The following is a 24282-nucleotide window of genomic DNA, read 5'->3' as shown; positions in this document are numbered from 1 at the left end:
AAAATAGAATTATTTAAATTATGATTTTCAATATAACTTTCAGTATAATATTCCACTTTGGTCATCTACCAGGCAACACTGAGTAAGTACATTTTCAGTGAAACAGTTCATACTTGAGATTTTTTGAAAGTATTAGTTCGTAAATTCCTCCCTCTAGTGTCTACAATGGGAAAATCATTAGCATTGTACTTAGAACTGTGGGCAGCCTTAGCAGCTAGCTAACTATATAACTAGCTAGCAGCAATGTGTTTGTTCTGGATTCCCATTTTCAGAGCAAATACATTTTCTTTCTATACTTGTCAAAGGCTGGTAGCAGCAGACAGAAATGTATGTGTAGCTTAGTACTAAATAGCAAAATTCCAGTGCCATCACATACAAACGGTCCATAGCAGGGTAACAGCATCAAAGCAACATGGTAACAATGTAAACAGCCAGCACAAGATATACAGGAAAAAAAACATGTGTAGAAAGATCTAATAACATAATAAAAAGCTGGTGAAAGTGCATTATCTTTATTTGAAATTCTGCAACGTTACTGTCCCGGCAGCAGAATATGGCAGCGTTGAACACTAGAGGATACATAAGGCTGGTCTCACTCACAACAAAGTTTGGCTTATATTAAACTTGGCTATATTCAACACAATTTATAAAAACTTGAAAATGATAATGGGCTATACTTCAAATAAAAAAAAAAAAACCATGTCACTTGAATTTATTTCACCAATAAACCATCTTAGTACCACACATCCATTAAGTGACCATGAACATATCCACTCAACACTGATTCCTAGAGGAATGCACAGTTAACCCCTGAGAGAAACATTAACTGCCAATGGAACATGCAACACAATCCATAACAGGAGTCACAGCAAGTGCTTCCACAATGAAAAAGAACTAAAACTAAAATAATAATTTCATCTTAAGTTATATTGTATATTTATGGACCACTCAAATTGCCAACAAATGTTCTATTATATCTAATTTTGTCAAGGTTACAGTATACTGCACAGTAGTAGAATTTTGAATTGCACACAGTGCTTGGCACATTCATTCAGGGTTGCAATACTAAATTAACATTAATCCATAATCAGTCCACAGAATATAATCATAAATAGTCCAACCTAAGTTAACAGGTTATTTGTTTGGCACATTAGACCTTCCCAAATACATTTATATGTGTAGCAGCACCCAGAGTTTTTTTGGGTCAAATTTTCATTCCTTTAGCTGGCTTAGTCACTTTCATGAGCCATAGTCATTTGTGTGAGCCATCACAATGTGACCAGTCTTGTCACTAGGCTATTTCCATTAGTATGAACATGAACATGTACAACTCAAACTGCACTAATCGACCCGTCCATAACAGGAAGTAAGCTTGCACAAATTTTTACATTGACAACCAAAATCTCACAATTTTGTAAATACCCAAGTGTTTCCGTATTGCCTTGTGTACATCCCACAAAAACAGGAGATGGCAGTAGAGTTTCTTGTGGGGATGTTTAACAGCACATTGTAGTGGTTTTATTGTTGAGTCCATCCACTATTATAGCTCATTCAAGTGATCAAGTCAGCCAGAGAAGCTCAAAAATGGAAGTTTCACAGAACAAAACTGTCTGGATGATGATACGGCACTAAACGTGTGGTAAATTAGGTCTAATACGCAAATAAATTAGATGTCCCTTTAAGAACCTGTGATTGGGTTCTCAACTCCTTGGTTTGGGTCTGCACATCTGCAGTCAGGGTTGGTGTGAGATCATCTGGGGGGGGGGGGGGGGGGTCGTCACTGGACGCATCTTAGATTGTATCTTTAGGCCAGTTTCTCTGTTAACTCTGGAGTTGGTCAGAACACTGTGGCTCAACAATCTTTGGCTTTGCAAATGTAAAATGACAGGTGTGAGTCTCTAAGCAGCAAGTCTCTTTCAATACATTTATGGATGTTTGTATGTGTGTGTCCCCCTGCGCTTACGTGTGTATGTTACTGTATTCAGTTAATGCATCTATACACTCCTTAAAGATAAATCAGTTACTACACTAAGTACTCCCATTTTCAAAGTGAAATAGTTTTGTAATGCTTATCAAATTTATAAATACAAAATCAGGATGTATTTATTGTGTAAATATGTCTTGAAACACCAGAGCTATTAAATGATGGAAGTACTATTGACATTTGGAATCCTTTTCAACCCTTGCACAACTCTTAGGGCATCATTCATCCATTGGTTTTGTCTAAATTGCTCAAACTTAGTACATTTGGTTGAGAAACATCAATGTTCAAACCATGTTTCAGATTTTTTAAGTAGACTAATCAGAATGGAGACTGGGGCAATAAGGAAAACTTAAGAATGTGAGAAATTGTACGGCAGAATATTGAACTCTTTTTACAAACTCCTTCATCCCCAGAGCTGAGTGCCAACTGGCTAATGTCACAGCCAAACACAATACTGACAGGTAGGTGATACTGTGAAACAAACCATTCCACTATTACTGGTACTATATTATAGACATTTCCTGCAGTTACGATGCAGAATTGGGGGCAAACATTACATTAGAAAAATGTAAGGGTCATGTTTAAGCATCAGCCAATTAAAGTTGTTCTAAATGGGTTAGCTTTTCCCATTACCTAAGCTTGCATATTTAGCCCTTATGCTAACTTCAGCAGATTGACTTGATTGCATTACGCATCAAATTATTTTTCCAGCCAGTCAATAATATATTTCTCCACAAAACAATTCACAAATTATGCCAACATTCCCTTCAAAGGGAAAGATGTAAACCTAAAGCTTGAAACTCAATATACACCATCTATACTGCGTATAACAAGTCACTTAATTTCATCTATGTGCTCTTACCAAGAAAATGTAAAGAAATGTTTTCAATTCATTGTAGACAATATTATAAAAAATAAGACCAAGCCAATAGATTACAACTGTTGATTCTGAAGTAAAATAACGCTCATCATATAAAGTAGCAGTTAGTTTGTTTACTGAATAGGCAGTTCGTTATTAAAACTGCAAACTATATTAAACTGCAAACTGTAAGATACCGTAACACAATACATGTAATTCAGTCATTTAAAAAAAAAAAAAGGGGGGGGGGGGGGTTTATGAGATTTGATCCTTGTCAAACTTTGTGGAGCTAGGCAGTGGAAAGTAATTTCAGCAGCCAGTCAAATACATGCATGAATCAGCTGTTGGACTAAAGAAGGCTAGATTATGAGGATGATACCAAAAAAGTACCACAAACATTGCCTTAATTACACAGTTACCTTGGTGATTTTATAGTTTGCTTTTGCATAAAACTATTCAAATGTTCGCAAAAATTACACTAACAGGTTAGCCTCAAATCCCAGGCAGGAGTGACCCTCTGTATTTTAAACTATTAGACACGTTCTTTGGGTATGCTTGTCATCAGTAGGGACTAAGAAGTTTATCAGGATCAAAAGAAAAATTTAAGTACCAAACCCCAGATAGAAGGTTAAATGGAAACCCTGGGATTGTTTGTCAGCAGGACAACTAGCTAATTTCTTTGGACAAAATCTGAGTAGAACAGCTTTCCAAGAGGTGTTAAGTGTTACTGGGTGGACCAATCTCCGTCCTAACATTTGCTAGAAAATTGGAGACAGGGTTTGAACATCGCTGTCCATCAATAATTCCTAACCAAATTTACTAAACTTGACAAAACCAAAGCTAAGAATATTATTCCAAAATATTTTTCACGGTAATGACTGTGATTGGTGCTCCCACCAATGATTACCTTTGCGGTGTAATAACATAACACAATCAAATCTTCCATTTTATTTCTGTGGAAATAATTATTTTACTCTGAGAATGTACATTTTATGTAGTAAACCTAATGTAATCATTATTAGACTGTGCAAGGGGTGTATAGGGTCTTGTGATGTGTGTGTGTAGTCCAATATCCGTGTCACTCTCACGCCCAGTGCACCTGTGCCCCCGCAGAGGCTGTCGAATGTCTCTTGGCCTCTAAAAGTGAGGTGGCCTGCTGCTCGTCACTCTCCATCTCCTTCAGCCTCTTCTCCTCCAGGAAGGCCACCAGGGAGTCCCTCATGTCCACCACCTCCAGCATCTCCTGCAGCACCCGCTCCTCTTCCGCCTGCTGCTCCGGTGTCTTCTCAGAATCTAGGCAGGCACACAAGCAAGAGAAACGCCGTCAAAGCGTTGCACTCAACGAATACGACTCCGTCCACTCACGGTCTCCCCGCTGCCAGCGAAATGTCGCTCAACAAGCCGTGGTCGGAGACAAAACCTCTTCTCGCTCGGCGTCACAAACACTGGCACCTAGGTCAGCACCGTGAGTGGGCAGGCTGTAAACTGTGGTCAGGGCCACATACCATTTAGCTCCATGTATTGTCGGAGCTCCATCTCCAGCATGCTCTGTTTGTCCTCCAGCTCCAGCTGTCGAGATCTGAGGGGCAGAGAAGAGGAAACACTGGCTGGATAAGGACAGACTGACCCTGGCCGTTTTAAGTCATTACAGCCTTATACACACTGTAGCTGGAGCGCACGAGGCTACACAACAAGGCCATTGCTGGGAATTAAACGAAAAAGGGGGGCCCAGCAGAAGTAGGGTCAGCAGACAGTGACTGTGCGGAGAGTTTTTGAGGTCTCCTGCTCCGTCCTCACAGGCCTGCTAGGGCTGGTCATACAAATCAGAAACGATAACATGAAACATCCAGGGGATGTACTCACGCCACCATGAGATCGGACTCCTCCGAGACCAGCGCGTTCTTCTGGTGTACCAGGTGGATCCACTGGTCAATCATCTCTGGAGAACCACTGCTGCCTGGAGGAGGAAACCAACACGTTTAATAACAAAAGCCTTTTCCATTTCAGTGATTGTCTGCGGCGAACTGAAATGAATGACCACCAATTCATTCAATATTATTTTCAGGCAATAAATGACAACAATGACCCCTGAACTAAGAGTAAGTAGTTGACAGTGGAGAAGAGACTTCTGAATTTGTTTTATCAGAATTGACACTGATATCGGCATACGATGTTGCCTTTGTAACAAGATATAAAAAAAAATTGCAACTCCACCCGTGAACAAGTAGCCTACTCAGAGACCATACACATAGACCCCCTTGGTCTCACACGCCCAAGAGGAGAGACAGGCCACAGAACTTGAATCAGGGAACAGTGAGACAGTGTAAATGATGCATCAAAGAGCTGCTTTTTATACTGTAGGTATTAGCCATAGGCAAACACGCTCAAATCAGAAAGCTGACACTGGAACAAGTTGACCGCCCGCCTGCTCCCACCCACGGCTTGGAAGATGTAAACCGCCCGCCTGCTCCCACCCACAGCTGGGAAAATGTTTGACCGCCCGCTGTCATGACCTGCAGGTCCACAGCACATCAAATGACCGAAGATGAAAAGAAAAATCTCTGTGGCTAAGGCCAAGGCATGGTCAACATCTTCCCAGATACTGTTAGCGGTACGTTTTTGAGCTGGAGTCATACCTTCTTCCCCTCTGAGAACCTGCTCCAGCACCACACCTTTATCCTCCAGCTCTTTAAACGTCACCTCAATCTCCTCCAGGCGCCTCTGTATGGACTGGAGAACATAGGGATCAGATGGGCAGCAATCACCTATAATACCGGGCCCCAGATTGTTGTAGATACTGGCAAATAACCCATTAGTTGTCTATTCATACAGCAAGAACCGATGTTACCACCAAGACCGCACGCAGAGACAAAAATGGAATCCACACGTTCATCTGGTATCTTGGTAATGACTAATATGCGTCAATTCAGTGAACAAACCTGTGCTCTGTGGAAGCGCTGCATCTCACATGTCTTGGCCCGGCGCTCCAAAGTCCGCATCTTCAGCAGCTCCATCTTCTCAGCCTCCACAGGGTCTGATGGGATGTCCTGGAACTAAAGGCAGGATTGTTGGTGTGTGTTTAACAATTGTATACATAGTTAAAGTTGATATACAGTAGAGAATCAACTGGCCATCCAAATAAGTACCAGTCCTTACCTTACTGTTAAATAAATCCAAGTCATCTACTCCAAGCATGTCCAATTCATCCTCATCCTCGTCGTCATCATCATCATCATCATCACCATCAGCTCCATCTTCTTCAGAGACACTGTGTTCGTAGTGTATTTCTGTGGAGTTCGAGACAGAAAAATTAATTCAGGGTGGAAATGAAGAGCTTTTACTTGCAGCATTACCGTAATGCAACGTGCAACAGCGTTTTCACTGCGTGAAATGGATGGACAGGCTGCGGCCAGGACAGTCCAGCCACGGTCCTCCCCCACAGCTTTACCCGGGTGGCTACTGAGGATGCTGAAGCGGTGGTCCCTTCCCAGCCGAGGGGAGGACAGGTTCCAGGGGGAGAACTTGGAGCGGACCCTGGCGTGCTGCCCCTGGGGCGCCCCCGGCCCATCCTTCCTCCTGAAGCAGCGACGGTTCCGGTGCTCGCGGATGTGTCCTGCAGGCCCCGGCCCCCCACTCCAGTAACCCTCCTCCTCCAGGCCGTCTGCATCTCGAAGCAGAAACCTTATTCAATGGTCTAACCCTGAACTGGAGTCAGTGCAAAATACATTTTTGAAGGAGATATATCCACGCTTCCCAGTGTAAAGGGATTGTTCGCCCAAACTGACAAATTGGTATCCTTACCATGTCAACAGTCTATGCTTTGGTTTTATTTCCCTGTTTTCAATACATTTCCAAACTGTCAAATGATTTGGACAAGATGAATAAAAAAAAAAATCTCGGACTGGTACCAGGAATGACTAAGCACGTTTTCTGACAAACATTATCCATTGACTGCCTGAAGGGTAAGAAAACCAGTGTGTATTTTTGTAACCATTCCTTTAAAATTGCCACAGTTCTCAAAGTGAAAACAACGACACAGAAAAGAAATGGTAAACAAACAAAAGCAATAACGTAAATGAAGAAGAATACCTAAGGGTTTGGGGGGGCTGGGCCCCGCTACCGTGGCTGAAGAAGAGGAGCAGGAGGAAGAAACGGGTGTCTCTGAGTCCGAGTCCAGACTGAAGCTCAGGTTTACCAGCTGGTTTTTCTCCTCGTTCGTTAGTTTCAGCTTCCTCAGGGATTGCTTCGGCCTTGAGTCAGGGTCTGCTGTTGGGGCGCTTTTATCTCCTGTGCTTGGGGTCTGCGCTTGAACTACTTCAGCTGGTGTTGTCTCCTTTTTTGGGGTGAGGACGACCGTCCGTGGCTTGGGTACGGGAGGGGAGACCTGAGGGGAGGATGAGCGAGAGCGCCGAGGCTTTGGCACAGGTATGGGGGGGTCTGAGGGGGAATCCTCAACACGCTCCTCCTCTTTCACACAGACCTGAAGGCCTTTGGCTGTGAGGTCATCTGTGGGTGATAGTGGTTGGACAGAGGGCTCCTCTACATGGTCAGACTGTTTGCTGCTGCGGTCGTCCTGTCTCAGAGGATCTGTGGATTTAGGAGGACCTGAGTCTAGATAGTACTGACCGTCGTCATCATCATCATCCTCCTCCTCCTCCTCCTCAGAGTGACATGGTGAGTGCTCTTCACAGGAGATCCCATTCACACCCCTTTTATTCTCTGTGTGGTCTCCGAAGTCCTGGAAGGGAAAAAAATGAATGAACTGAAAAAGCATTATAGAATAGCATCGTAATCATGCAATTAAACCTTCCTTATGAATGCCCTGTTTAAAAGAAACTGGTCTCATGACTCAACACCAGCTACTGTAATTATTCTCATCAAACAGACCAGTACGCCAAAATCTTGCAACACGGTATGCAACAGAATGGTTTCATAGCCCATCTGCCCAAAAGAACAGAAACGCACCTGCACGGATGTGGACTCCTTCCTGTTCTCCAGCTCCAGTTGTTCAGAGTGCAGCTCACAGTAGAACCTCCCTGGGGGCACATTAAATGGAAAACAACAGCTTGTAGAGAGGCTGAATCTTGCAGACCGGAGATGCTACCTGGCAACATTTTCTTCCGTTCTCTTTTTCACATCAACTACCAAACACGTGAACGGGTGTCCTTCATGAATTGTTCATATGGCGCATAAATAAATTAAACTCTGTTGTGTTTATCTTCCTGACATGTGAGTTCCTTGCCTTGGAGGATGTAATCTGCTACAGGTATGGCAGCTGTTGGCCTGACTAGAACCATTATCTTTCAGAGAAAATAACTCTCCACACTGAAATAAACCCAGGCAGAGTGATAATCAACATTTTGTTGAGTTAAAAAGTGGGACAGATTTTTTTATTAATCTACATACAAATTATGTACAATGTTTACAAATGTGTTAACTAGCTGAAATACAGCCAATGCATAAGCATTCATTGTTTAGACTAGACTAAATTACCTCGGGTGAAATTTGGCATCGATTCATATAAGTTACATGGACTCAGTCTGTGTGAAATAACAGGGATTTACATTACTTTACAAAAAAAAAAAAGACCATCTCTTCCTCTGTCCAATAAGAAATCTTTCATTAAAAAAATAGAACTATGTATGGTGCTTTTCTTGAGTATTGACTTTAAAGTATAAAGACCAAGGAGCTGAAAGAAATGCAGTGACTGGTAAGTAGGTCAAAATAACAAATGGAACATTTAATATCTCCTCGAGCATGGCCAAGCTAATTATTATGCTGTGGACGATGTATTAAACACTCAGACACATTAACATACAATTGTCCTTCCAAACTGAAAAACAGGAACGACCGTTCAAAGACGTCACTATGAGGCCTACAAGTGTCTGAGACGTACCACTGGGATATTGGTAAGCGCTGACAAGATCGCATCACACACTTCCTGTAGACTGGACAGTGGAATAGTCATGCTGAGAACAGCCCGTTCCATCTAATCTCAGAGATGCTGTTTAGGTTGCGGTCTGGGGACTGCACAAGCCACTCAAGTAAACAGAACTTTTGGTCATATTCCTGGAAATATTATTCTGAGACAGCATGTGCTGTATGTGATGGTACATTATCCTTGCTGGAGGTATCCATGTGTCGAACAGTAAACTGTTACCGTGAAGGTATGCTCCTAGTCAGCAACAATGTTCAGATATGCTGTGGCATCCCAAGGCTGCTCAGTTCGTATCAAGAGACCAAACTTGTGCCAGACTTGTGGATGATCAACACAACAAAAAGTTAATAAAAAGTGAAAAATGAAATCTGCTAATCGTTCTAAATTGCAAATACATAAGAGAAAATAATTTTACATAATTGTTTCCCTCCCTTGGCAGCCAGTCTATAGGGAGAAGTCTCAGACAGCCGTGAGTCTATAGGGAGAAGTCTCAGACAGCCGTGAGTCTATAGGGAGAAGTCTCAGACAGCCGTGAGTCTATAGGGAGAAGTCTCTAACAGCGTAGTACATCGGGACATAGACATGACCAATCATCTTTGCTGAATTGCTCAAGCTCCATGAAATTGAATGGGGACCATTTTTGAACAGTGATTTTCAACTTTTTCCACATATTCTTAACTGAATTAAAGACCGGGCCACTTCAGGACATTGCCGTTTTGAAAGTGTAGCTTTTACTGTATGTTTGAGGTCATTGTCCAGCTGGAAGATCTATCTTCTCCCAAGTCCCAGGTCTCTTGCAGACTTCATCAGATTTTCTCACAGGATTTCTCTGTACTTTGCTGCATCCATTTTGCCCTCTATCTTCACAAGCTTTCCAGGCCCTTACGCAGACAAGAATCAGCACAGCGTGATGCTGCCACCACCATGCTTCATGGTAGAGATGCTGTTCTCAGGACGATGTGCGTTTTTGCCACAAGCCTAAAAACGTTCTCTCATAGAGTAGCACCTGGGCTATTGTTGCAGTAGGCACAGTGTCTCCCGGACCAGCCATGGAAGACTGGAACACCTTTAGAGTTCCCACAGGCCTCTTAGTGCCCTTGCTGACCGGCGTCCTGTCTGACTTGATATTCAGTTTTTGAGCACGGCCTGTTCTAGACAGATTCACAGTTGAGGCATGTTCTGTCCATTTCTTATTAATGGACTTTACAGTGCTGCAGGGGACATTTGGTGCCTTAGAAATGTTCATATATATCCAACCCCTGACTGGTGTTTATGCAGGAACGTTATTCCGGATTTGCTTTGAATGTTCCTTTGTCTAGATAATGTCGCTTTTTTTAAGGAATTGTACTAACCAACAGGTTTATTTGAGCTAAAATCATGTGTAACACCTTGAATGCACACAGGTAGACTCCATTCAATTAATAACAGGACTTCTAAAGACAATTGGCGGCACCACAGCTCATTTAGGCGAGGCATAGCAAACGGTGTGAATACTTATTTTTGGTTTCCTAAAGCTTTTAAGCGAATGGAGGTTTTTCACTTTCTCCCCCATATGGCTTCTAAACCCGCAATCAAAATATATTCATTTTTCACTGCAAAACATTTTAGCCAAATCCCTTCTTTCATTTTTTGAGTCTGATTCATACCAGCCAGGAAATAAAAATCCCCCTCCAGCAGAACTACAACCAACAAGTCCAGGCCACATCTCCACCTCAGCTGCAATCCAAGGAAACAGTGAACGTTCCTGAGCGGCCAAATTACAGTCTCGGCTTGAACTGGCTTGCTCTTTACCAAGGACCGCCATCACAATGACAGCCAATGAATATGTAAGATGGCTATGGTTTAAGTATGTAGCAGATATTGATCTAATCAAGTACAGTGTTCTACAACTTTCATGTTGACACTGTATTGCTCAGTGACAAAAACAATACAATCCCAAATTATATTTCATGCCTACGCCGTAACAAAACGTAAAAGAAAATCCAAGGTTGCAAAATAACAAGAACAATAAATAAGCCAAGCGAACTGAGTCCTGTGTAGGTATACGTGTACATTCAAACTTCACCAAGCAAGAGAAAAACTCACCAGTTTCCTGGCTGAAGGTGTATCCTCCCAGTCTTAGGGTGGTCCCACACTGCTGGCAGGTGAAGCAGCTACGGTGGAAAAACTTGCCCTCTGTACTGATCCGCTCCAGAACATAGACCCGCTGGCCACAAAAATAACACTCCTCAGTGCCGCTGATGCCTGACGTTGGGCTCAGTTTAGGACCCAGGTGGGCTTCGGGGTTAGAAGTCACCTCGGTGGTTGAGAGGGGCGCTACAGGCTGAGGGCATTGAAATCAAGGGCAACAGTAAAATGTTTACAGTTGTTCCCTAACAGCACAAAGACTTCTGCTTATTGTGTAATAACAGCTGGTAGTCCAGAAGGGTCATGAAAGAGGCACGATACAAGACGACAAATCTGAATTGCTCAACATCAATTCAGAAGGTATATCGTGGACTGCGTATGGTTAAAAGATTTCGTAAACATAGATAGACATCTGTCATGAGAGAATGGAGTGCTTGCAATCCAACAACTTCTCGTGCTTAGCACGATAATAGAGCTCAGGAACATGTCACAGTCCAGCATGTTGAGTTGTCAGATACATCCATCAATACAGCAAGGGTTAGCTGTGAATGGGAGCCTCTAAAAATAAGGATAGAATTTTTATTCTAGACACTACTCACCTCTTCCTCATCTCCCATCCTCACCCCTTCTTTCTCTTCTTTCCTAGCGGCCAGTTTCTCCTGTGTAAAAAAGAAAGTTAATGGTTTAAATTATGTAAAAGATGACCTCAAGATGAACAATGTTATCATGGATATTTGAGAAGTTTCCTTGAGAGCACAGTTCACTTTGTAAATGGCCAGAAAAAACAAAAACTTTTTTTTTTTTTAAACCTTTGGTCATTAAAATCAAGTGCTCTGTAGAACGCTTCCAACTGATGTACCATCAAAATGTTCAAAGCTAACCAACATGTTTTTGTTTTCTCAAAATGTTATGCTTCATTTGACAGGAAAGTGTGAAAAGGTAGAGGAACCCATGCTGCAATGCGCTTGTGTTCTGAAGGCAGCCGCTCAAACTGCTGGAGCGACCAAGGCTACGGCTCCACATTGTCAGACATTGGCCACACCCACTTCACCTACTCCGGCCAAAACACACAGAGCAAGACTAAAACAGAATGGAAGCCCCCCCCCCCCCCCCACCAGTTTATATCAGTACCAAAGAAAATAGTTACCAGTCCAAACGAAATTGGGAGAATGCTTTGGAGAAACTTGAATATATATGGTTATTATGCAATGGAGGAATACACAGTCTGGTATGGATCTGAAGTGATGCTGAATTGGCCATATTGCTCCTGGACAGGTAAGCTAGAGTATAGGCTACATCAGTCTAAAATGTCGCAAGCTAGCCATAGCCACATGGCTTTACTCACGGTCATTTGTTCGCTCGGTTAGTTACACACCATGGGCAGAATTAGCTTTAACATTAATTCCAAACCACACATAGCTAGACTGTCGAGCGAACTAGTTGTCATTTAGTAATGTGCTCAGGCTACTTAGAAATCACATTGTTTCTGCTATTCCGCTTACACGCGTAAATGTCTCCTTTAAAGTGAATATTAAACAACAATAGTCTCGGCAACAACATGTCAAAGGTCTGCAGGTTGTTGCGTAAAAAAAATATTAACTTGAGGTTGGCCTACTCCCCATCTCACCCAACACTCAATGTTTATGTATACATGTTTCTATTCATTCAATCCGCGATATCGAATGGACACTACAACAGCGGCGTTGGTGGCAACAGCTCCTCGATCAGTGCCCTTACCTTGCGTCTCTGCAGAGAGTTGTGCTTGAGCTTGTTGAGGAACAACACGGCTGACTGAAAAGACAAGGACTTGGACGGGGTCAACTGAGGACCCTGAGGTTCTGCAGCAGAGACAGAGAGAGATGGACACGGTTTGGTTCTTCTCTTTTCTGGTACAACAACATGCTACAAACTAACAGTCTTGTCAGAGTTCCTCCAGATCAGATAACCTGCATTTTAGGTGTGTACAGCTTCTAGTGCATAAAAAGGGTGTTATGGCCTCATCTCCAATATCTCTAATGTAGAAATCCTGTCAGTCATCTCATACTACACACACAGCTTTTACACTCTGCTGTTTAAAACCAGGCTTTCTGGATGATGTAATTCAACTTGACAATCCTCCTGAGAGAATTCCAGTGCAGTGAGACCTCACGCCCCGAGTCCCTTTCCCTACTCTAGCGCTCAGATAAGGTTGCAGTCAAGCGCCTCTGTGACAGACAGGACAGGTCCTTCCTGCATGCGCATCTGTTTGTCAGCCAGCCAGCCAGCCGATCACCCAGCAGAGTGGTACGATGGCTTACAGCATCACAGATACAAGCAAAGAAGAGCATGTCACACCCTCTCTTTAAGCCTGCTTCCAAATGCTGGATCCCCACTGTAAAATATATCCGTGCTTCACACTCTGCTAGTATTACCAGAAACGCCTCCAGCAGCATTAAAAGCCCAGTAAAATCCCTTTTCCTCACAAGAGGAACAGTAAATCCCTTTGATGTGAGCCTGAAGCTAGTTCCACCAAAGCCTGACAAGACATTTCCTCACAGGCTGCTGTGCTGTTTGCTTCGGCTGCAGCCTTAGCTTACTTACCGTGTGTAGGAGAGCAACTCAACGATCAGCCAATCAGGACTGGTTATGAGCACAGCACTAGCAAAGATAGCTACTCTAACCATAGGCATGCTGGGTAATGTTCTTAAAGGGGCAACGACAGCCCCCTGCCTTAACAACAGCAAACATTTCAAACGGAAAGCCACCTGAGCCCTTTTACAACTGGGGGTTACATAAGCTGTATACAGTGTAAACATCTAAACGAGGAGCCTGATAGAATTGCATTCACTAACACCAAGCCATGTGATATGGTAAATCTGAAATTAGTTCCAACATTTCTTTCCTTCTTTAAATGAAACGTAATCCTAAAACTGCGAAAACAGATTAATGTGATGAATACAACTATGCATTATTCAGAGATTAAGACATAGTAATTCTATTAAAAATCTGTATCTGCGTGTTAAGTGAAGAGATAAAACCAAAAGGCGCTCCACCACTCTCTCTTTGAAAATAAACAGCAAGTCTTTGGGACAAAATGTACCATCCCTTTTTTTTTTATCCCTCTGCCCAAAGCGTCGGAAACAAACATTACATGACAGACCAGAGGTAACATACACCTTTTCGTAGCAAGTCCATGAGTGATTACCTTCAGTGGGTGTCCTTTCGCTGAAGCCACGTTGGACCTGTGTCAGGTAGAGCACAACGGAGAGCTGGTCTATCTGTCCCTTGGAAGCCATCTCACTGGCTGACATGATTGGAGGAATTCCCAGCTCCCTCTCCAGGATGCTGAAGGCCAACTGGTTATTGTAGACAGCATCCGACTCATTCAGAGAGGACATGTCACTGTTGGCGGAGAGGTGAGGGATAGCCAGTTTGTTCACCAGGGCACACCATATGATAAATATTTTAACATAAAACTGCTTTTTCTTTTGTCATTGGACAGGTGGTACCATGGAAATATACTTCGTTATAAACTTAAGCGGAAAAGCCCCTTAGATCAAGGTCATTTTAAAGTGCGACATTTGTAGCATAGAAATATGTTAATACAGTACCAGTATATTGTTTTGCATATAGATATAATCTATATTAATAAAACACATTGACACATTTATTTGAATACAAATGTATTATCCTTTAAGCAACTTCCTTATTTCCTGCACTTGCGGTGGGTGAACAGGCTTTTCCCCTTACGAACCCAGAGACTCACATGAGATGGGGTCTGAAGGTGTGTATGAGAGCACAAAGCGCCAGGCCAGACGCCCAGGACTGGTTCAGATCCGTCACGTTCACCCGGTCGTACCCTGCCGTGTTCTGCTGGCACCACGTCAACAGCTCCTGAAACGCCCCAGCCGAGTCTGGGCCACGAACACACTGCGTTAGGACAAACACTGACAGAACCACGTTCCAATGTGAATACTAGCATGCAGCTTAGGGTGCCCGCTCGTTAGGCCAACACATCTTTATTAATGTATGTACGCTACGAGGGCTGCTAGCGTCCCACAGCTTTTACTTCAATTGTATTTTTTCATGAGAATTTCTCCGCCAGAACCCTTCTAGTAAGAATGCCGTTTTCGAATTTTCCTTGTGAATCCGATGCCTGAGACCAGTACCAAGAGGAATCTCGAGACACTGTGTATATTTGAAATATGGCATTGTGGTATCAGTGCTTTCTTCAATGCAATGTTGTGATCAATACAGGCCTGTTCAAGAACTGGGAGGGTACAGATTAAAGCCAAAGCCTGGTGAAAATGAGACATGCTAAAAGGGGTTGGAGCCAAGTTTCAAGACTTTCTCGTATTTTTGTGCTGATGTCTGCAACACAACACAGCGCGACAGTGCCAAAGCCAGAATAAATACCACCCGTCTCACGTATTACTGCTTCAGCGGCACGACGCCACACTAACCTTGTCGCAGGTGAGAAAGCCTGTTCTTTTGCTTCTTGGTGGGTCGACCGGAATCAAGATGGTCTTCCACGTCATAGAGTTGTTGCACCTTAGTAGTAAATGCATACAGAGTGTATCATAAGAAACATTTTGGTCCAAGACATAAGATAAGCCTCTAACAAAGCCAGAACACAGTAGTGTAGAAAGAAAGGTTAGGCTTTCTTGCCAACTCCGATGGATGTTGTCAAGCAACAGTCAAAGGTTGTACAGCCAAGAATATTGAGAACCAGGCTGAGACCACACCTAGCTTCATTCAGCTGCTATTCAAGGGCAGAAGCTAGGGTTTGGTTTGATGCAGTGTAATTGATCTTGTAGTTGGTGAAAACTCTAAAGCCTTTTCAATCAATACTCCTCTACTAGGGGAAATCTGAAACGCTTTTCCAGGTTTATATACACACACACCCACACACAAACACACAGAGAGAAGGTATACCATAGAAATTATTCTGAAAATGGTGGAGTTGCACTGATCTAATTCAAAATGTGTTATATAGTGTTAGTCGGCACAGTATCTCTTCACTTTGCTGGCGCTGATAACAACCCTAATAAAACGTTACACGACAGTCGGCTGAACCGGGGCTCAAACCCCCGTCGCCAGGGCCACACCCACCTCAGATTGAAATAAAGCATTTTGACGGAAAACGATTTAACTCATACTGGAATTAATAATAGGTCTTGTTTCATAGAAAGATGGGGAGGAAAACTGCAACTTTAATTAAGCTCAATGGAACTTTGAATCTGAGCTGACCATATAAACAGGACTTTAATTCTTTATTTATGTGTGTCTGACCTGATTGGTCTTGATGGACTTAAGGTTGATGTGCTGGTAGCGGGTTGCTGGGTCTATGCTGAAGGCACTGTAGTTCTTACTGATGTTCTCTGGCGTGGTCTGGGACAGCAGCTGGTAGATGCTCTCCCTATTCAGTCAGAGGAAAACCTGGTTTTGGTTACCATGCTTGGAGCTCTGCACATGCATTAACTTGTCATCAGCAGCTCTCCAGGGTCACAAACCCACGCATTATATTGATTTAAAGACAGCCGTAATTTGCCTTTTCAAAATGCATTGGGCCGTTAACGGGAATGTTGCATGAGAAGCGAAAGGCTACTTTTCCTTTCCTTTCTATGCCATAACATTAAGGGGAGATGGGCGCATGCTTTTTAGGTGGTGTTTCTAAACCAACACATAACAAGCTGTTTTACCGTTCAGCCAGGACCTCCAAGGGAGCTTTACCCTTTCCCCAGCTCCTCACCATCCATGCTGCATCGAAGGCAGCCAGGAACCCGCGAGCAATACCTGTTCCCAGAGGCCAGAACGGCTACACACACACACAAGTTGAATGTTACTAGATTTTACAGTAAAGCTCTCACAACAATGCTCACTAAGCAGACGCGTTAAGCTGATTTAACGCCTGGTTTCTGGAAACATTCCTGATTGGTGGGACGACGCGGTCTCTCACCTCCACCAGGCAGTCTCCCACCAGGCCTATCAGGAGTTTCTTTCCTCTCCTCTCTCTGACCAGCGAGGCATTCTCCGAGCGGTGCATGCAGGTGAAGTCAAACATAGCCACGTCGGGCTGGCCGGCGTGATTGTTGGCGAACGTCATGTTGGGCAGTCGGCGGCCTGTGGAGAAGTGGGCGGCGCCGTGAGCATAACGCAGCAAGGCCTCATGGTCCACGTTGGCTTGGGCCAGGAGCTGGTCGGCATCCGCAAAGTCCTGGAGGCAGAAGGGACATTGTGCGTGGTGCAGGCCGTCGCGGAGGGAATACATTATGACATTTTGCGACATTAAATAGAATACAAAGTGTGATATAATAACCTTTTAGGGAGGACAGTTTGGTGGTGGGGGGGGGGGGTGGCTTGAAGTGGAATGTCTGACATGCTTGTGCTTATTTTAGTGGCTGGAACTTATTTAAGTATTTACAGTGCTGGTGTGGTTGTTTGCAAATATTCTCCTTAAAGCAGTAGATTTGGAAGAGTCTGAGTGTTGACCTAACTCAAGCACACGTGACTTGCATTTCAGATCTGCTCATCACTACCTAGATGTTGCTTAATATGAACACAAGGAGATAATCCTCCCATGTAGTCTAGTTAAGCAATACATGCTCTGGATTATATAATAAGGACACAGAGTCAGCATCTTCAAACAAAATGGAACAGTGACAAGAACAGCCAAAAAACAAAAGCCACGTAGTACTAAAGCGTATCTCAGCAGACCTTCCCCCATCCACAACAGGACACTGAGGAACGCTCCCATTTTTTCCAAGAGTGAGCGTCAACTTGAATTGTTGAAGACAAAACAAGAAGATCTGGCTTAGTCCCTCCAGACTTGTGACAACAGAGGGCTGAGCGGGGCACACCCCCTGCTGAATTGACACTAGATTAACAAAGTTTATTAGAAGCACAAGCCCCCAGTCTGTAAATTCGATATGCAGGGGTCATATGTGACATGAGACAGCTATCGTCAGATAATCGTCGATAGACCAAAGATCTATAATATTTTCCCACCAACACAAACATAACTCTGCTGGCTCTGATATTTTATTAGCTTTCACAACCTGGCGATCACAGTAGGTTAAAAAAGCCCACTAGAGGCCTGGTGTGAAGCTGCTGCTTTTACAGTAATGGATATTTCACTCACCTTTTTAATGACCCCCATCATTAACAGACTCTTCTTCTTGGCTGTCATTACAAAGTAGTGCGTGTCATCTTTGTAGTACACTATGTTCTCCAGATCAATGCCTGCAGCGAAAGAACAGAGAGCGAGGATGAGACAGGGGGGGGATGAAGAGGAGATGAAAATGACAAGATAAAGGTAACAGTGCCAATAACATGGGAGATGAACAATACGGTTACATCAGTTCACGGGAAATGTACACGAACAGTGAGAGTCGACTACCTGCTGCCTCTCCTTCTCAGCCAAACGCATTCTGTACATCCGAGCCCCAGTCACGCATGTCTTTAGTGACTTAACCAGTCTTCAGTAGACACAAACCCGGGACACGTAATCAAATCACAGTACCCGTCTCTGTTTGAAGGTCCTTGAAGAACTTCTGGTTGTAGATACGGGCCACACCGCTGATCTCCGCCACCTGGGCCTCCTCAGCTGTGTGACGGTTGATGAAGTTACACGTGATGCCGATGGCCAACTTTCCCCGCAGCTCCTTCCTCCGGAAGCCTGGCAAGAAAGACAGGACAGGCCCGCTGAAGGATAACGTTTGATATTTCAACTGTATTGTAGGCTCACAGTGGACAGCTCCATTGTTCTGTTTTCTAACAGAGTCCCGTCTCCTTCTCATGAGTGGCAGGACGGCGGTACCCGTTTCTTACCGTCGGGAACATATCGCCCCCCCCCCTGCAGATATGAAGACGTCGAACTGGAACTTCCCAGCAGGGTGATTGTCAGGAAGCACCGTGGCCATCCAGCCTTAGAGACAACCACACAGGGAGAACCACAGGCAGAGCAGAGAGTTAAGGTCCACTTCCACTGAACAGGCAGAATATCCGAATTGCTCAGCACCCTTTCACTACCACCCAAACACCTCATATTTGTTCCCGGCGACAAAGGTCGGCAACAGAGCCGAGACGTACCCGTGGTTCCGGTCGGTTCCACAAAGCCTTTGAATTCCACCCTAGTGTGAACCTCCACCCCGAGGAGGAGAGCCACCTTCAGCAGAATCAGCTGCAGCTGACGGATGCCTGGAGGACACAGACAAACAGGAATGACACCGACCCGACCCATCCCTGGGCGACCGGACACACGGCCGGATGCACCACATGCACCACACTTTGAACAAGAGGCGGGTCACATCCCCACGACTGCCGTCACCAGACCGGGGGGAAACCCGGTCGGTCACAAGACGCCCCTCGCCGTCAGACGTACTGACGTGATCCAGAGCCCCGGTGCAGAATCTGCCGTAGAACATCTTAGCCGCCAGGCCGCGGAGGTCGCAGATGGTGTAAGGCCACAGGTGTAGCACGTTATTCCGGGCAAACGAGTCCCTCTTCTCCAGGACCACCACCTGAGCCCCCAGAAGAGCCAGCTCTATGGCGGTTCTCAGCCCACACGGGCCGGCGCCCAGCACCAGACACTGAGGAGGGCGGGGAGAGGGGAAGGGGAGGGCGGACATTAGCAGTCAAACACGTATTTTAGCACCAGCCGAGCAGCGCCACGCATATTCACAGTACGTTTATGCTTATTTTATTACAGAGAACCTTGAGTTATTTTCTCTCATAAATAAGAGCTACACAGAAGCACCTTGTTTCGGGCACAGATTTTGCCCTGCTGATAGTCTTGGTGTTGGGCTCGCTTGTCTAGCTTCACCCAAAGGGCCTTGGCCTTCCAGTAGTTGAGGCTCTCTTTGAGCTTGGTGTAGAAGCTCTGGTATTGCCTGGGGTCCACTTGCAGGTGTTGGCAGAGTTCTGAGAAGGTACGCTGAACCTCCTTACACGTCTGGGCTTGGACGAACTGGTCAAACAAGGCATGGGACCGGTTGGCAGGGTCCTGGTTGGCCATAGTAATGAGTTGATGAGCCCTGGCTCAGAATGTCGGACGTTTACTATGAAAAAAGGAGACAGATATTTCATTACATTAGTAATAAAACTGTCCTCTGAAGATAGCAGTGGCAAAGTGGTGAGATACAGGGACTGAAACAAAGAAACAAGAAAAACATGCCTAAAAACACAGTATGTCAGCCCAGCTGTGGCAGTCATTAGTAAGCTAAGAAAGTGATGTATTTCGGCCATTGGGGTTTAGAGATACACAGAGTTGGTCTTTTGGTTTGACCAGAGATAATGAATGTTGACTAATCCTTTTGTCTAAAAATAAAACACAGCCATCAGGTTTTACTGACTGAGCTGTGAGGCACTAACCGCCAGAGCCCAAGTCACTGCTAACTTCCCCAACCATGTGTGCTGTGTACACACAGTATGTTTCTTCACTTAACGACAGCTGCCTAAGGCTGTCATATGATACCACAATGCTTGAGTTTACCACTGAACCTGGTGACAAAATCTCAGACACAAAGAATAGTAGTTAGGGGATATTTAGAAGTAAAATGAGCGCTGCAACCCATATGCATTGACATGAAATCACCTTGGTAACACAAGACGGTTTGGACAGGGTTGTACCACACAAATAGAAAGTGTTTGAGTCCCTCCACTGCATGAACATAACACAACAGCATTGGCTAAGAGGAAACATGTGCCATCTATTGTATTCTATGGTATGTAGTCCATGAGCCTCAGGCCACATGAAAATAACAAAACCTGAATAACATAGCGAGCACAAAATTGTCACTTATTTACAACTACAACTGGCTAGAAACAATTACTTTCAGTCCACATATGCGTGGGTTGATGTAAAGAGATCTGAAAAACTCAGTACAGCACCCTGTATCTCACCATTGGCTGGCCTCAGAAGGTAATCAGTGGGGCCACTTGTTAGTCCCTGTATCTCACCACTGGCTGAACTCAGAAGGTAATCAGTGGGGCCACTCGTCAGTCCCTGTATCTCACCACTGGCTGGCCTCAGAAGGTAATCAGTGGGGCCACTCGTCAGTCCCTGTATCTCACCACTGGCTGGCCTCAGAAGGTAATCAGTGGGGCCACTCGTCAGTCCCTGTATCTCACCACTGGCTGGCCTCAGAAGGTAATCAGTGGGGCCACTCGTCAGTCCCTGTATCTCACCACTGGCTGGCCTCAGAAGGTAATCAGTGGGGCCACTCGTCAGTCCCTGTATCTCACCACTGGCTGGCCTCAGAAGGTAATCAGTGGGGCCACTCGTCAGTCCCTGTATCTCACCACTGGCTGGCCTCAGAAGGTAATCAGTGGGGCCACTTCCCTGTACAAAAGAACAGATGCCGCTAGAAGTGACATTGGAATGCCAGTAGGGGGAACCCTTCCCTCAGGGACAAAGATCAAGTCCCAGTATGACTGAAGATCCTATGCCACTCATCGGCCAATTATTCACAGCTTCCAATTGTCTCATTCACCACCTCAACACCTCCTGTAACAAAACCGTTACAGTCGTAAACTGCTAAATGTATAAAATCAATAACACGCGTGAGCGCAATACCTAACTGACCAAACTGCCAAGGGTATACAGGTCCTACATCTAGACATGATGGCTCACAGCAAACATGCAGACCCCCCCCTTTAAAGGTCACACAGGTGGCCAGGCGTCACATCATCTCATTATACTACTACAGATGGTAGCAGTTGGTGGGCTCAATGAACTCTAGTTTAAATTCATAGGCAAATGTAGACAAACACACAAGATTTAAAAGCAGCGACCGCAACTAGGCAACTCTAGTCTCAAGCTACCATAGGTGTAAAACAGTTAACTCACTGTGGTTGGCAAGTCATTTCCTGAATCAACTATAGGACTGTTTTGTTCATGAAATGCTTCATGAGATTAGTGCTCACACATACTGTTACTTGGTTCTGATGAGTCATTATCTCTGAGAAACAACTGCCATAGTCAGATAAGAGTTGGCGAGGGCCTTTCCACAGATAAGGTAGCATGTAGCCATAAATACACATCTATTTAATGTCCTAAAATACAGATCAATGTACATTGTGATCAAGCTGTAAATCTATGAAGAGCTATTCATTCAATAGCCCGAGGTTTCCCGTGTCTATATTTTTGCAATAACTGTCTGGATAAGTGATGCATTGCATGCAGGCGAGTATGGAAAGTGAGCCCTTATCCTGTCATTATAGGAGCTTTCTCGCTCTGTGCAACTCGTCCCACTCCTCTACTTGTAACTATTCCCACTCCTTTCCCTGACATTAGAGCTAATGAAGCACAATAAGACGACTCCGACATGTATTCAGCCCAGCTCTCCTAAACCTCAAATCATTATTGCCTGTTTACTGCCGAGACAGCTCATGATGGACTGGACAATGTATCCTATAGCAGTCCCACACCAGCCCATTATTGGCACGCATGTGGGTCCGTGTCGTGTCGCAAAATGCAGTTCAGCTGATCAATGTCATGCACTGATCTAAACTTGGAGCCGAGACATCAAAATGTTGCTGGAACAGGACTAGACAAATTTCACAGTTAGAACGCTTTAGCTGTCAGTGTCCTAGCAGCACATCACCACATCCTCAGCTTTGTGTGAACTCAGACTGACTAACTGTGAAAAAAAACAGGAAATTGCTTTACATTAGACAAAACATTACCCATATTATGCTCCAACTCTTAAATTAATCTCATCAGTCACGCACGCTCTTGAACTAGTGACGTGGCTGACAGAACTAGCATAGAGCTGTGGAGCAAAACACAAAGCAACACAACAAAATAACGAAAGTGCTCACAATGTGACATGACTAATCCTTCTTTATTGAAGTCAAGGTTAAAGTCTCTCTCCTAATAAAACGCCTTATGTCCACATACAAATGGTTGGTAAAATACAGCGGAAGTGTAAGCAGGAGTAGTGCTATATAAGCATCAGTGATGCACTCCTTAAATCTAACCGATCAATACCAATCACTTATAGCTGTTATCTTACTGGGCAACTGACGACTGGCAACCACTAAACTACAAAATAATAAAAACAGAGTTGCACACATTATAATCATGTCATTCTATTTACTGCTATTGCATCGATTTGGGCAATAATAATAATAATGCAATGTGTTGCAAAACTTTTAACACTCCACATCCTAAACTTCTCATCTAACAGAGACAACATACTTGCTTTTACTGTCGAAAGAGGGTGAGCAGCTTTAGTGCAGTGCTGGCTGTAGCATGGAAGATCAAGTAGACAGTTCTGGTCTCTTCCTAATACTGGTAATCAAGGACGCAACACTGCTTGACTGAGGAGTTCCACACATATCCATGCTACAGCTTGCGGTTGAGTATGCTGCAACCTGCAAAGCACAGAGCATCAGACTAGTACAAACACACCACTTATACAGTCAGGAATGAGACATTAAAGTGGTTCCAAGCAACAAGTCTTGGCATGAAAAACATGTAGCAAACCAGGAAAAAAAACACTGATGAGCAAGGAAGAACCTTATGTAGAACGGTCTGCTGTAGGAATGACAAAACGATGGTTAAGGTATTGGTAGTGTTTCATTCAGCAAATGTTACATTTACATAAGGAGAAGAACACCCGTAGAGGACTTTCAACTTACCGTCACATGTGTCCGTTGTGAACAAAGAAGCATCCAGCGCGGTGTATATCAGTCAGGCTGCTGGATATCTCTGTAACATGACAGAGCAGCGTAAAGTTGGAGCGGGATGGGCGGCGACAATAGAGCGAGAAGGGTGAGAGAGACTGTTATTGACGAAGAAAAGAAGACGGGGACAACTCATCTTGCTTCATGTAAAGGCGGGATGTTGAAATCATGTAAATGTGTTGCTGAAAATTAATATAGTGTGTCAATCCCCTCCAAGAGAGCATCCTGATTCATATTTCAAGTACAATCGAGAATATTACTGGATATACTAGGCCTACTGGTTGTGTCTCACTGAATTCGGTATAACAACTACGTTTCCAAACGCGTAACCATCAAATAAAGGATAACATATATAAATAAATGACGGTGTTCAATACATTTACAAATAGAGCATAATCCTGACGTCAGAAGAGTTGGGTAGCCGATATCCGTCTTTGTTCAAAAGGGAATTCGCGAAAGAAAAAGGTATTATCACCGGCGTGGGCACAGCACGCATGTATAAAGGAGGACTCTTCCGGGAGTTACTGACATTATCCGTTTCACTTGGGTGCATGGTTTCAAGTAAAGTAGAATTATTTTAGTTTATTGAATGACGACGTGTGACAATTATCGTGTTGTATCCATTAATATCAAGCCTACGTATTAACAGTTCTGTCATATGTACGGTCAAATACCAATGTTTACATCTGAAATTCAATTTATGCC

At 44.1% G+C, this 24282-nt stretch overlaps 1 protein-coding gene across 1 annotated transcript; it reads right to left on the bottom strand.

The window, feature by feature from the left end:
* Positions 1-496: 496 nt before the first annotated feature.
* mical1 (microtubule associated monooxygenase, calponin and LIM domain containing 1) lies at positions 497-24081 on the bottom strand. The gene is given in 27 exon segments (XM_010875173.3): positions 497-4136; positions 4349-4422; positions 4707-4800; positions 5480-5573; positions 5783-5896; positions 6000-6130; positions 6292-6504; positions 6933-7581; positions 7809-7879; positions 10867-11104; positions 11508-11567; positions 12646-12746; positions 14093-14289; positions 14654-14801; positions 15351-15438; positions 16180-16306; positions 16590-16705; positions 16847-17104; positions 18029-18129; positions 18410-18565; positions 18718-18742; positions 18744-18814; positions 18979-19086; positions 19271-19478; positions 19646-19946; positions 23090-23265; positions 23533-24081. Coding segments are annotated over 25 exon segments (3909 nt in total). The 5' UTR covers positions 19904-19946; positions 23090-23265; positions 23533-24081; the 3' UTR covers positions 497-3927.
* Positions 24082-24282: the final 201 nt, after the last annotated feature.

This window comes from Esox lucius, chromosome 12 (genome assembly GCF_011004845.1).
Source record: "Esox lucius isolate fEsoLuc1 chromosome 12, fEsoLuc1.pri, whole genome shotgun sequence".
NCBI classification, from domain to species: Eukaryota; Metazoa; Chordata; class Actinopteri; order Esociformes; family Esocidae; genus Esox; species Esox lucius.
This window is presented reverse-complemented; position numbering and strand designations above follow the sequence as displayed.